This window comes from Schistocerca americana, chromosome 1 (assembly GCF_021461395.2).
Source record: "Schistocerca americana isolate TAMUIC-IGC-003095 chromosome 1, iqSchAmer2.1, whole genome shotgun sequence".
NCBI classification, from domain to species: domain Eukaryota; kingdom Metazoa; phylum Arthropoda; class Insecta; order Orthoptera; family Acrididae; genus Schistocerca; species Schistocerca americana.
The window spans coordinates 832,514,539-832,530,005 of NC_060119.1; the positions used below are offsets into that span (position 1 = coordinate 832,514,539).

The 15,467-nt window shown below is 43.6% G+C and overlaps 1 protein-coding gene across 1 annotated transcript in view; it reads right to left on the minus strand.

Moving 5' to 3' along the window:
• Positions 1–15,467, minus strand: part of LOC124594527 — a 605,846-nt gene that overhangs the window by 364,551 nt on the left and 225,828 nt on the right. Inside the window, exons 19-23 of the mRNA XM_047132903.1 lie at positions 12,813–13,106; positions 10,045–10,290; positions 6,462–6,654; positions 3,963–4,167; positions 1,168–1,455 (exon numbers count right to left, since the gene is read on the minus strand). Of these exons, the coding sequence (XP_046988859.1) occupies positions 1,168–1,455; positions 3,963–4,167; positions 6,462–6,654; positions 10,045–10,290; positions 12,813–13,106 (1,226 nt within the window). The remainder of the gene's footprint in view (positions 1–1,167; positions 1,456–3,962; positions 4,168–6,461; positions 6,655–10,044; positions 10,291–12,812; positions 13,107–15,467) is intronic.

The following is a 15,467-nucleotide window of genomic DNA, read 5'->3' on the forward strand; positions in this document are numbered from 1 at the left end:
CACAAGCTGTTAATGGACAGCAAATTTTTCTAAAAGTGTGGATTGAATTTACGCAGAATGACGCTAGCACTGCGGGAAAGTACCAAATGACACGGAAGACTGCATGGAGAAAATGCGAAAAGTTTTATTTATCTGCACAATGTTGGGAACGAAATCAGAAATTATAATCAAATGTGACAACACAAGTTGCGTGCCACAGCAAGTAAGTAGCGAGATGCTCAGAGTGCAGGTCGTGCTACTAAAGACAGCGAAAGTTACAGTTTCCCAAAATCAGCAATGTGAGCTCCCATCAGCACCAGATGGTGACTGGGAGACGAACTGCACACTGCGCAGAGCACGAATGCCACGAAAAGAATTTGTTCTTCCTCAACTCTCTACTTTCAAGAAACTCTATAAGGAAGAGACAACTCAGTGTTATTGCCAAAGAGATGGACGAGAATATCGTTTGCTTCATGAGAAAACAGGAGAACACAGAAGAAACTTCCCACTCTTGGTATAAGAAACGCACAGTAACAAACATGAGGCTGGATCTGGTTTCGAGCAGTGTCTCCTCAATGGGTCGGCCTGTTCGTGCCAAGCACGAAGTTCGACTGGATGATCAAAATCTTGGAGTGAAAGTAACCATATTTCTCATGCTGGCTGGGTGGCAGCCGCATCTTCTCGACCTTCGATGTTCGTAAAGAAAAGACAGGAATGCTAAAGTCAGTTATTCTATGGAGGCGGCAGTGAGGCACAGCTTCCCTGCCCTCAGGTCAGCCAGGTACCGGCTGTGCCCGCAAAAATAAGAACCAAACCGCAGCCTCACTTCTGCAAAAACTGCTCATCTGGCTGCGAGGCTGACCTCGCCTAATGAGATACATTGAGTGCCTTCTGCCGACAATAAGCCGTGAGACCACAACAGGAGTGCATTTTCCCAGTGCAAAAAACACAAAGCCTTCTTCCCAAGTCCATATGTCCAGTACTCCCAATAAAATAACTACAAAATATTGGCAGAGCATCACAATTCTTAGTTATTCTGAATTCCCAACCACAGCATACAACACACCAATTTTAGCTTGACTTCAGATGTATTACTAATCACACATTTTATACTGTTAGGTAAGTGATGGAAGAGTATTTTGGTAGAAGTGCAGTTGACCAGTCGCTGAGAGGCTGCGCCGTACGTACCTCGTTGATGGCGCAGGCGACGCTGAGGCAGGGGTCGACGCAGGCTCGGCTGGCGTCGAGGCCCAGCGTGCAGGCGAGCCCCGGCGGGCAGTCGGCGTCGCTGAGACAGCCGCGCTTCGGCTGGCCCTCTTCCTCGGGCCGGCAGCCCAGCACCAGGTCGCTCGGGTCGCCGCTCGTGCCCTCCGCGCAGATGCACGACGAACGGTGCTGCTCGGACACGCACAGCGCGTTCGGTCCGCACTGAGCCTTGCTGCACGCGTCCACGCACTTGCGCACGCCGCTAGAGCCCTGCAACACGTAAGTTAACACAATCACTTGTCGTCACCTCTCAGTCTCCCTACAAGCACGCTCGACGAGAGAGTAGGTTGGGGGGGGGGGGGGGGGGGAGGGGAAGAGGCGGCACCAGGGTTGGTATCCACAGTGTAATGCTGCGAGGTAAAGAGCCCACTCACACATTTATTAATTTTTTTTTAAAAGGATGAATACGAGAAAGGCGAACTCTGTTTACAGAAGTTTTAACTTACAGAGGGAACACCATCATGTCTGTTTGAAGGTAACGAGAAGAGCACTCTCGTTTCTCTTTCCATGTTACCAGGAAAAAATGAAGGTTCAAAAAATCGTTCAAATGGCTCTGAGCACTATGGGACAGGATTCGAACCTGCGACGGTAGCGGTCACGCGGTTCCAGACTGTAGCGCCTAGAACCGCTCGGCCACTCCGGCCGGCAAAAAATGAAGGCATTTAAAGAATGTCCACTTTTGTGCCGTGCCGAATTACTTTAATGGCTTGTTCAACATGGTGTCATGTTACTTACGGAAGGTATTCCCCCTTGATAAATCCTAAAATCAAACCGTAACATACAGTGTGTACTACACGCTGTTCTAGTGTGTGACCTACTTGTTGCGCACTTATTGTTATGCTCAAATGGCGTATTATGTTATGAAACAGAGCTTCTTTTGTCGAAATTATCCGTAACTCACTTAAAGGAGTTAAAAACAAAGAATTAAAAAGGACATTGGCTGCTTTTGCAGTCAGGGCACAAGGGTCGACGAGACCTATTCCAAGGCCCATCCTGACTCTCCACAGGCCTAAATGTAACTAATAACGTCCGAATAACGTCCCCTGCTAGTTATATGTCAAATTTTAAATCTGTGGGCTGGACTTGGACTGGAACCAACAGCAGGTGCTCCGAGTACACTTTGCGGATCGTTCAACTTGAAAGAGGCTCCTCTTCATTTCATTCTAACTCTATAGTAAAACATTCATGACTTTTCTGTGCTGTTTTGTCGTCTCTTCCGAGGCATGCGTCTGGTATACTCGTATACAGGCACTATTAAAAGTAACGTGCCTGTCTGTTACTACAAGTTATTTAAAAACGCACAAGACACCAATTAAATTATGACCTAACCTGTAACGATCTTACACAGTGTCCAGGTCGTGATACAAGTCGTCTCTATTTAAACATGTCAGTTTCGCGAATAGCGATTTGGTAATGCTCATGAAGGCTTGCATGCTATGAAATCAATGCACCGTATTTACTAAGTGTTGTGTGAAACGTAGCAGTACTAAAACTCCGATAAAATGTCTGTGAACGATTTCTAAAATGTTTTTGTAGCCATAAACTTTTGGAAGAATACACAGGTGTGTGGTTGGGTTAGTCTACGTATGTTTCGGAAGCACTATACGGTACATGGCGGAAGCACTTTGTAGAATATTACCGACTTTCTGCCTTCTCCGTTCTCGAACAGAGCGAGAGGAAATGTCTATTTGCGTCAGTACACGGGCTAATCTCCTTCATCATATTCCCACGGTCCCTACACGAAACTCAGCTACGAAGGAAGCTGCAAATTTACCCAAGAGGGTTTCGCGACAATAACACCGCTTTTTTTTTTTTTTTTTTTTTCAAAGATTCGCATTAAATCCACTAAATATATTTTTCACATTTTCACCTTTAAGTGCCGACTTGTTAGATCCCAGTAACGCGTCCCCGAATTCCTACGACGCGTGCTGCTATGAGTTCTTTTCATGGAGCTCAGAATAGGTGACACTAGTCTCTTGCATGTGATTTTATTTACAGGTGTACTGCAATTTCTCAGATTTCTTCCAAGAAATCTATGTCTTCAGTTTGCCTTCCGTGTCTCTGATACCATGAGCTCGTTCCATTTCACATTGATTCTCAGGATTACGAATAGTTTTTTAGGTGACGTGACACGCTCCAGAAACTTAACACCAACCTTTTAATGGATAAATGTCGAGTTCTTTCTCTTTTTTGTGAGAATCATCGTACATTCACCCACTTTTAAAGAGAGTTGCAACATAGTATGCTAACTGGAAACAGTCCAAGTCATTTTAAAATGAATTTTTAGACGAAACTAAATGCAAACGACATTCGTCTTTTTATTGTTTAATTCATTGTTGTTGTACAGATTAAAAGAACCGAATTTTGAGCGAGGCTCATATGAAACACAATACGAGAATTTCGTCGATGTTATAGAAGAGTGTGTGATATCTTAATTCTGTTGTGATCTCGACAAATAATTTACTGTCTTCCTCAAAGTTATTTTCTAACTGATGCAATTCGCGTAAATGACTCTTTACTACAGACACAGGGAATTCTACTACTGTCCACCGAAGACACTGAAAGACAATTGTGCAAATTTAACGGCTCGTTAACAGACTAAAGGCCATGCAGAAGAGAGGCACACACATAAATGTTTTAATGTCTAACATTATTCACAGAATGGTGAGAAATTATTAAATGTAGATCATTTGTTTGTGGAAAAAAGAAACACTTACCTTAACCCCAAGGAAGTGGAAGCAAATCTCTGAAGAAGCACAGTCCAAGTCGTTGTTACAGTGGCCGAGGGGCTTGCAGGCTTTGCTGCTGGCGTCCAGGTTGTATCCCGCAGGGCAGATGCACTTCCCGGAGTCGCAGGTGGCCATGGAGCCGCACTTCACTCCAGCGCACAGGTCGCGGCACTTGCCCTTCTCGCAGGAGAACCTGTACACGATCAAGGTAGTCCTCATAAATAAACACGAAGGCTCGTCTCTGCTCAGTACACCTTCATCCTTCAGACTTTCCTCAAGTTACGCCAGATATCTTCAATATAACGGAGGGCCGCTTGTTGCAACATCAACGAAAGCAGATATACATCACGACCAGGGAATCATTCTCTCTTCTCTATCGATCACCAAAAAGAGGAACCGTTTCTTTTGCCTGAGTGGTCTTCTTGCACCTACTTTCTTGTATTCATCCTTAGCCGTCTCACGGACTGAGCTCTGGTTAGAGGACATGTCTCTGAGCATAGAAGAGCAATAGATGCAATTTCGTCGGCTAACCTAAGGACACACTTGAAAATGTAGTTTATTTCTGATTGTGCACTCCACGTCGCTGCAACGACAGGACATTTTCATTTACTGGAAATATTTAATCGTCCTGAAACCTGCCCAGGTTCTGGCCTAAAAAGAATTCCTAACTGCGGCAGATTAATGTAAAATGAATAAGCTGGAATAGAAGCTCAGTGTAATGACAGTGAAACTCATTGGGCAACAGATATATTGGGGAAAACATTAAATAGCGTAAATAAAAATAATTTGTGGAAATGTACGGAACGGGAAAGAACAAAGTCTGGAAAATATTTAAACACGACGAAAGCCAAAACTTATCTTAAAGATGGAATGCTGAGAAGAACTCATATTAAACTTCAGAGGGCACAGTTAACTTGATCTGACTGGTAACGGAAGAAAAATCATTAAAGGCAGGAAGATGTGATTTTGTTTTGTTTCTTTCTTAGTGATTAGTCCATTTCCTCGTTTGTTTTTATTTTTGTCTCTCTCCGCCGAATGTGTTCTTTTTCTACAGTTTCCCGATTTCTTGTCGTCGTTCCGTATTCGAAATAACTTCTCGTCCTTCTCTCTTCTAACGTTCCTGTGGTTGTTGTTTTAGAGATTGCAGACTGAGAGAAATCTTTATTGTATAACTTCACATGGTATAGTTGAGGACCACGTGTTCTTATTCTCCAATATGAATTTTCTTCGTCTCGATCGCAAATTAAAATTATGATTGTCGGTTTCTAACGTTAAATTATCATCTTCACAAAAAACTTAATTACAACAGTAACACGACGCAAGCAGCGTATGCACATGCTATGTTACTAAAACTGCTGCTGCCCGTGAAGGAAAGAAAAGCTTTAATTTGCCACCAATTTGTAAGACAAATATAATATGTATGCGGATCTTTATGGCTGATGTATGTGTGCGTATCCATACACGAAGAAACGTCTCCTGTTCCGTAACCGGTCTTTGTGGCCGATTACAGCTCTTTAAACGCTTGCTCGGTTGATTGTGTCTACTGGATCTGAAGTATTTATTTATTTATTTCATTAACTGTACATAATAGCCCACCGCCTTGAAATGTAAGGTGGATCGGATGCTTCTGAATCCAATAGCAAAGACTTCTCGTTGTTACAGTCTTATTGGTATACAGTTGTTAATGCTTTTTTTAAAATAATGTAAAGAACATAATATTAAAGATTTCTCTGAGATTACAGTGAATTGAATGCTTAACAATTGTTAAAATGGTTCCAGATAATTTGTTATTACCTAGTTGATGAGAGTACAATTTATGCAATGCAAGTGTCAAAGAAAAAGAAAAAAAAAATGTAACACAATGAGCGTGGTTAAGAATAATTTTTAATATATATAGGGAAGTGATACGCTATATTTGGATGAGTAATACAGTCTAAGTAGCGTGTTGTTTAGTAATGGCCTATTTCTATCTATTTCAGATGAGAAGGTCTTGGTACAACCTCGAGCTATTCTCATCTGAAATGGTTTGCGCTAATGTATGTTTGCACAGATTATACAGATTAAATGCCGATCGAGCGCTTCATACATGGAATACATGAATTTTAGCTTCATATGAAAAACACAGTTATGTTAAAATCTTCTGGGTTATTAGGCCGCGTCATGTTTCTTCTAAAATGTCCGACGTTTCGACCCCTCTGCTGGGATCTTCCTCAGGATCTTTTGGTGTCCACTACTGCTAGAAGTAGTAGTGGACACCAAAAGATCCTGAGGAGGATCCCAGCAGAGGGGTCGAAACGTCGGACATTTTAGAAGAAACGTGACGCGGCCTAATAACTCAGAAGATTTGAACTTCAGTGACAACGGCCACGGAAGCCTGCAGTCTTACATAAACACACTTATGTTTATAACTTGTTAGTTGAAATAGAATATAGTTCATTGCTTCTTGATCTGTAGTACAGGGAGCAGAGATAGGAGAGAGGGGCTCACCCTGGCGGGCAGGGCACGTCGCGGCCGCACTTGCAGGTGGCGGGGTCTGTGCAGGGCCCCGGCCGCACGCGCAGGCACACGGCGAACGGGTTGCCGGCGTAGCCCTCCTGGCAGCGGCAGTCGTAGCCGCCCGCCGTGTTGATGCACACCGCGTGGGCGCCACACGCTCCCGCGCTGCTGCACTCGTCCACGTCTGTCGGCAAACAGGGCAGCTCTATCACAAAAGCACGGCGCAGGCACAGTTTACTGCAAGTCCACTCAGACTACATCTCCAACAAGAACGCGCTACTACGATATCTTGAAAGGACCTGCGGACTCAAGGTTCATCCTTGGAACAAGGAAAATAGTGGATTGCTGCATGGTCCGTCAGGGGGAGAGCTACAGGAGCACTGCTTTACGTGTATTGGGAAGTAGTCTCAGACTATAGCTTTAACATATAACATACACTGGACAGAAACTATCGGACTGAAATAATATCCTCTGTAACCTTACCTCCCGTAACTGAAAAGCCCATTCTATTCTCAAAATTTTGCTCTCAGTTTCTCTGCGCTGGTATTTGGGACGCTCGTGTAATTCAGATAGGCATATACAAATGGGGTGGATACAACCGGTAGTGAAATTTCCCGGGTGGTTAACGAGTGATCGAGACTGATATTATATGAAAGATTTAACTGCCTGCATCGTATCGCACCTCCACAAATAAGAATAGTGTGGGAAGACAACTGTAAATCTCAACTGAATCCACCAGTTTATTGGACAGCGACCTTGATCCAGAAGTTCTTGATGCAATAGTTTACCAACAGCCGTATATATTGTAGAAGTTTATTTTATTTTATGAATTATGTGCTGCTACCAGTTTCGGCATTTCATTGATGCCATTTTCAGGCCCCACTCGTCATAGTCGTAAAATCGCTATACACGGAAGGAGCCATATAACTGGATCCGTGAATCAATTCGTCCTGCAACAGCTCTTGGTGGCCAAGCGACACAGACTGAATGTGGCATCAATATAATGCCGAAACTGGTCGCACATAGAAGTTCATAAAATAAAATAAATTCCTACAATACATACAGCTGTTGGTAAATTATTGCATCAAGAAGTTCATGCCAGCCGTCGTCCCACGATCCATAATGGATCAACGAAGATTTGATCCAAAAGGTCAAGTACGAGTACAAGAAAAGTTTCCACGATATCTCCAGTGTCCTGGACAAATCACTGACAACAAGACGTCTACATCGATGGTGAAGCAGGACATCGCAAAGACTGGATATCAGTTTTAAATCTCCTTCCTCATGACGTAAAGCGGACTGGACGTTCTGGAAACAGTGCCTGGCCTAAGTAAGGAGTGATATTGGCTGTGCCTGCAAGTAGTTATAAAGTACCCCACCCCAATTTTATCTGTCAGCTGTGCTCTTTCAAACGCACGATTCTAAACGTGATACTGATATCTATTCCTGGGCTGACTTTCTGACTGCTGTATTTGGGATACACGATTTTTTTGTCTTTCTGACGTACATTTTTATAACTTGTAAATTTCAGCAGGAAGACTCGAAAACAGAAATTGTTACATGTAAACATAACTTCGAATATCTGGAGCAGTCTCAACCAAACGTGGTACTTGAAAAAAATAATTTGTTGGGACTTGGATATTGCTAGCTCTCGCTTCTTCCCCAACAATGCGTGTCACGTATTGACGTTTGCCACGTCAGAAACGGTGCCCATACTGAGCACCTGTAATGCGAGTTAAAGACTAGGAGAGAGGCTCTATGCGCTGATGTGTACCTGTTTTCCGTATGTCTTCTATTTTTTTTAAAAATTCTTTATTCAAAGCTACAAATGATACATGATTAACCCACTACCTAACTACATTAGGGGCGCTAAGTTAACATTCACATTAAAATTAGTGCAGCTAGATTATTATTTAGTACAAGTGTGTTGATACTTCTACTGCTGTTCCACTATGGGCATTTCCAAGTTTTGCTATTATTTAATACTACATGTTTCTTTGATTTACTAAGTTACCTATGCGATTAATTTACTAACATCTATTTCCATTTCTATACTACTTTGTACAGTACTTGTAGTTTATGGCTAGTTTCTTTCTAATAACCCTTTATGTGACATCCTTAGTCGTGTTGGAAAACGAAACCGCGAAATTATTTTTTTTTTAATAATGTTACTGCCAGAATTAATTTCTTTCACTCCGAAGAATTGAAATGGTTAAAATAGTCGTAAACGACCGACGTTAGCGAATAATCCATAGGCTTTCGTGTTGGCGACAATCCCGAAGACATTTCACCCTTTGGGTTTTTTTGCTGATAGGGATGGGGCTGGAATGAAGATAACTTAAAAGTGGTCGAAAACGCCAAATATTAGTGTCAATAGTGCTTAGCGTTGTTAAACTGAATAGTAAAAGTCCTAATGAGAATTGACTGAGAAGGATGGGTGTGTGAATAGGAAGGGTTGGAGATGCAAAGTGTGGATTGTGTGTAACGATTTCAGCCACACGTAGTACAGATTCATTTAGTATCTCGAAAAATGCTGTTGGTAGCACATGCCGAAGTCTTCTGGGGCCGTCGACTGGTGATGTAGGGGTGGGAATGGGGTGAGATAAAAATAGGTTCTACATCTACACATCTACGTGATTACTCTGCTGTTCACAATAAAGTGCCTAGCAGAGGGTTCAATGAAACACCTTCAAACTGTCTCTCTACCGTTCCACTCTCGAACGGTACGCGGGAAAAAGGAGCACTTAAATTTTTCTGTGCGAGCCCTGATTTCTCTTATTTTATCGTGATGATCATTTCTCCCTATGTAGGTGGTTGCCAACAGAATGTTTTCGCAATCGGAGGAGAAAACTGGTGATTGAAATTTCGTGAGAAGATCCTGTCACAACGAAAAATGCCTTTGTTTTAACGATTTTCACTCCAATTCACGTATCATGTCTGTGACACTATCTCCCGTATTTCGCCATAATACAAAACGAGCTGCCCTTCTTTGTACTTTTTCGATGTCATCCGTCAGTCCCACCTGATTCGGATTCCACACCGCACAGCAATACTCCAGAATAAGGCGGACAAGCGTGGTGTAAGCAGTCTCTTTAGTAGACCTGTTGCACCTTCTAAGTGTTCTGCCAATGAATTGCAGTCTTTGGTTTGCTCTACCAACAATATTATCTATGTGATCGTTCCAATTTAGGTTATTTGTAATTGTAATCTCTAAGTATTTAGTTGGATTTACAGTCTTCAGCTTTGTGTGACTTAGCGCCTAATCGAAATTTAGCTGATTTCTTTTAGGACTCATGTGAATAACTTCTCACCTTTCCTTATTCAGGGTCAATTGCCACTTTTCGCACCATACAGATATCTTATCTAAATCATTCTGAAAGGTCGTTTTGATCATCTGATGACTTTACAAGACGGTAAATGACAGTATCATCTGCAAACAATCTTCACGCACATTACCTTGTAATAAACTAGCAATAGTAACTTACTCGTGTGAGCTGGAAGTGGATCTGAATTTCTGCCAGTAAGAGCAGAGTAGTCGCTCTTACGGTGGGAGTAGGCAGACAGAGGGGCTTACCTTGGCAGAGGATGTAGGGGTTTCCGGCGAAGCCCGGCGGGCAGGCGCACTGCATGCCGTGCGGGCCCTGGCGGCAGTGCGCGCCCTGGCCGCAGGCGGCGCTGGCGCACGACGCCTTGCCCTGCGGCGCGCAGCCCTGGTAGGGGTTGCCCTCGTGGCCAGCGTCGCACACGCACACGTTCACCACGCCGTACTCGCAGTGCGCGTTCTCTCCGCAGCCCGGCTCGCAATGCGGCGGCAGCACGGCTGCAACAAATACACACACGTTAACGCACGTCCACCAGCAGCGGCGCCGCCGGCATCCAGTCAGAAGCCTGTGCGATGAAAGAGAGGTCAAACAGAATTTTACCACACAGAAACATAAAACATTTGTTTAAATGGACGAGGGCTAGTCGGAAAGTAAGGTTCGATTGGGCGCAAAATTGGAAACTACAGTGGAAAATCCGATCAAGCTTTGCTTTGCGCAGATGCTTTGAGTAGTGTCTCTAGTATGCCCGTCGATTGGGTCACGTCGGTCTTTTCAGTCCTGAGATCACAGTAAGCACGCAAAGATGCTAGAACAATAATCTCTTGGACGCGCGGAGTGGCCGCGCGTTTAGAGGCGCCATGTGACGAATTGCGCGGCCCCTCCTGCAGGGGGTTCGAGTCCTCCCTCGGGTATGGGCGTGTGTGTGTTGTCCTTAGCTAAAGTTTAAATAGTGCGTAAGTCTAGGGACCGATGACCTTAGCAGTTTGGTCCCTTAGGAGTTCACACACATTTGAACATGTTTGAACAATAATCTCTCCCGCCAAGTACGAGGGCCTGGGGAGAGATTTCGCCTGATGTCATTGCAGCCCACATACCTTAACTGCCATGCATTTCCTTCTTAATGACAATATTCTGCCGCACCCAGCAAGTGCAATGAAGATAAACCTTCAGCGCTTTCGATGACATGTGTTTGATCACTCGCAATACAGCCCGTAATTGGTTCCCCCTGAGTTTCATCTCTCTTCACCTGAACCGCTGGCTATGAAGTCAACATTTTGGCACGGACAACGAGCTGTTGAACAGCGTAGAGAATTGTCGTAAAGCATAGGTGGTTCCCTTCTATGACGAGAGTATTGGAAAGCTAGTACAACGCTACGACAAACGCCTAAGCCAAAGCGGTGACTATGTAGGCAAGTAGCTGGAAGGAGTAGGTAACTGTTGCAAACAACACATTTCTGATTTTTCACTTTTTTTTCCTTTTTTTCGCGACCTATCGAAACTTACTTCCCGAATAGCCCTCGTGTCCTCATTTCAACCAGTTCAGCTTTATATTAATATCTCTACTATCACATCCACAAATCAATAACGTTTTGTTAAATCCTGTAGTTTCACAATCGTGCTAGTTATTACGCAGGGAAAAATGTTCCTAGGAAACAGAATTCCATTATTAGTGACGGGATTCAGTGGGAACAAGTAATGACGGTAGGTTTTGTAATCCTTTACGAAGCTGGCCTGGAGAAGCTTCCGGTAATTATTCACAATCAGATTTGATTATGAATAGCGCAGAACACAGTCAGTAATCTACTTGTAAACTAAGTTCCCCTAAAAAACGATGTTACTCTGTCAAGCACAATACTCTTCGCCAAATCATTATTTGATTGTAAATAGCAATTACATGGAAGTCTGAGACTGGAAGCACACTGTGGTGTATTTTGTAAAGGCGTCTTCTTAGTTACCCTTTTCAGGAGAAGTGATCGGTTCAGACTTTAGACTACCATACTATGCCATTTTTAAAAATTTTTTTTGAGTATCAGAATAGCTTCCAGTCTTTCCCTCCGAAGTATTACTTGGCACAGTACTGTCTTCATTTCCAAACTTACATTATGTTTGACCAGACTATAGGTAGATTGTCCTTGCCTCCGCTGTCGCATTTTCACGCGTAGAAACAAAAGCTCCTCACCTTCTCCCCGATAAACCGGAGCAAAACATAACGGTCTGCCACAATGGCAGTTCTATTGAAGGCACTCTTAAGGCTTCCAGATGTGTTCATTTAAGATCTTCGACAGAAGATGGTGAATCCACTGGAATGTTGCGTGCCGTACAATGTCTCATCCCCGAGCAAAACGTCTTCCACCGTTGTTCGATACTGGGGCGTCGTGCCATGCACCTGTGTGAGCGACCGCCGAACATTTTCCCCGTGTTAGTAACTTCCCTCACGCAGAAGGATGCTGGCAGTTACATTAACACAGCGATGAGCAATGTAAAATATACGGTTCGTGGGAATGACTTATAAAGCATATCTGTCTCGGGACATAAAAATTGTGGTCGATCTGGTCACTTCTGATGTGGACGTCCCACATGTTTACACTTCACCGTAAACTGAAATACAGACCAGTTTGGCTGTTGAAATTGTCTAAAGGTTCTACAATGACTTGTGAGCAGGAGGGATGTTATCATGTGATCATATTGGAAGACTACTCTTTCCGGGCTGTAGCTCCATGTCGTTAAAACGTCATATGCTGTTTGTACATTGCAAGCGGTAGATGACATATTCTATATTTACATTTAACCTATACAGTGGGAAAATGTATTTTGGTCACGTGCTGATCCCAGCGAAATGAAAGGCAAACGATTTAGTTCTGTTATTTCTAAATTAAAAGGCGGTGTGATAGTAACGCGTCGTAATGTTCAACTCATATCAACACTAACGTCGTCACAAGGAAATGAAGAGGGAAGATTAACCATTCACAAATTAAAAGATAGCTGTGCAGTGTGAACCGCGCGTAGCCGAGGTACTCACGCGGCATGCAGATGAGGTCCGGGTTGCCGACGAAGAAGGGGTCACAGACACACTTGTTGGTGTTGCGGTCGCAGGAGGCGCCGACGCCGCACACGACGCCCTCGCAGCGCTCCTTGCAGCGGCCGCCGATGCAGACGCTGGGCTCGGCGCACGGGTTGCTGGCCGAGCAGACGTCGGGCACGCACAGGCCGCCGGGGAACGGGTTGCCGATGAAGCCCTCGACGCACTTGCACGTGGCGCCCAGCGCCGTCACGATGCACTGCGCGCCGCGGCCGCACACCACGCCCTGGCACACTGCGCACCCACAACACAGTCCTCACAGTCTCCCTGCCGTCCGAGGGCACCTAGCCTTGGGAGTTAACTATATAGCCTAATGACTCTTTGTCAATCGTCATTTCATAATCTAGCCTCTCATACGGGACACCTGGCTACCAACAATACAGATGATTGCTCTTCATACGAAAGAAGTAGACAAGTACATTTCAGTTAGTTTCAATACCACAGAATCACCACATGGAAAAAGATGATGTGACTTTCACGAAATCATGACTAGTTACGATTTCTATCACCTTCTGGCTGCTGTAATTAACTACTCATCGACCCTGAAGCAAAGCTTTCATAACTGTACCGGTATAATTAGCACATTCTGGTATTACTATGAAAGTGGTGGACATTACAATAAGCGTTTAGATCATTATACAGGGTGTCCCAGCAGGAATGGTCAATATTCAGGTACATGACATGGACGATTATTCGAAGCAATAAAGTCTAGCAAATATGGACTTTAAAATGCGTATTTAACAGCTATGAGCACTTCTTCATGTTCGATATTGGGAAACAAATGTCTTCTACTGAAAGCGCTTTGCTTTCCCTACTTCTAGAGTGGTACAATGGACAAAAACAAGAAAAAAATGTCCTGTAAAATTGGGCTTTCAAGTGCATTCCCTAAGAAGTATGAGCAATTGTTCATCATCGCTCCGCGAAGCATATCTCTTCTACTGGACAAGTCTTTATAGCCCTTGAGCTATACACTTTAGAGCCGAAGTTTGTTAGACATTTCTTTCCTGACTTGGTCTACACTATCTCCTCCCAAAATATCTAAGGGAAACAACTTGCAGTAGAAGACATTAGTTTCGCTCTATCGAAGATGAAGAAGTACTCGTAGTTCTTAAGATATGCATTATACAGCCGATGTTCACTAGACCTTCGAATAAACGTTCCTGTCATATCCCTGAAAATCCCTCCTGGGACACCTTGTATAATCAGGATGTATTGAATATAATGATGTATTTGTTTACTATGAGGTTCACTAGCTCCATAGTGTGACCAGAGTGTGCCAGTTATACAAGAACATTTACAAAAGTTTTCTGCAGTGTTCAAAGCTTCACGGTAGATGATGACACTGGCTCGCTCTAACAAGCCAGTATGACTTCATCAACCAATAGACGACAGGATTATTGAAACTAGTCACGGACAAATAGACATACTGCTCCTTTTTGGCGCCAATATCATCTTATTGTCAAATATTTGGAACTCCACCTGCACAAAATCAGTTACATGACTCTAAGTTATGAAGTTATAAGTGTATTGTGAAAATCTAAACCACGGACCAATGTAGTTCTGAAAATGAAGGTGATGGTCGGTGAAGCGAAGCACTGCAAAGAAAACTGTCGGACCAGCACCGAAGAAGAATCTTTCCGAGGTTGATAGTCATATTGCATGCATTTTCGGTGCGAGGCAGTGTTGGTGCACTTGTTTTGGGGTTCGAGAGCTTCTATAACGTAACAGGATTCTTGCTAGAACACAATGGAATCCTGTCGATGGTTATGCAGTGGAAGGGAAACCCTGATGAAGGGTCTGGCTGAATTCTGTAGGGAGGATACATTTCACATCGGATTTCGTGGCTGGAAATGAAAGTTGCTGTGACAAAAGGTTTGTTGTTGCTGGTTGTATGGTGGAATGGCAGGAGGATGTGTTTCTGTAGCTTTGCAGTGTGGCCGGATTACATATTTTGGGAAGCTCTGTGGGATAGTTGATATAGCGTTTGCAGGAGTATATCATGTATGTATGTGTTCAGCGCGTGCGTGGAGTGAGAAGCGTTTGGTTCAGCTTATAGATTGTCCGCACTGGGGTTGCTAAGCAAGATAGTGCGTAACAGACAAAGCAATAACACGTAAGATGCAGACTAGCGCTGGCAAAGAGAGCATTGCTCGGCGGAAGAAGTTTAGTAGTGCCAAAGATAGGCCTTTGTTTGAGAAACGAATTTGCAGAGAATACACTTCTGGAGCACAGCACTATATGGAAGTGAATCATGGTCTGTAGGAAGCCTGGAAAAGTGCTTTTGACATGTGGTATTGCAGAAGTACGATGAAAATTAAGTTTACAGATGAAATAAGAAATGGGAACTTTCCGTGCAGCATCGGTGAGAAAAGAAAATACACGGAACAGACTAACTAGAAGAAAGAGAGGGAGATAGGGTATATTGCAAGAAATCAAGGAATAGTTTCCATGGTACTGTGTGAGCTGCAAAGAAAAAGTGCGGAAGACAGAGATCGGAATATATATTTTTTTTTAAATTGAGGATGTGAGTGCTGCTCTGAGATTAAGAGTTTCACACAGGAAAGAAATGCTTGTGGGCAGCATCAGGCTAATCAA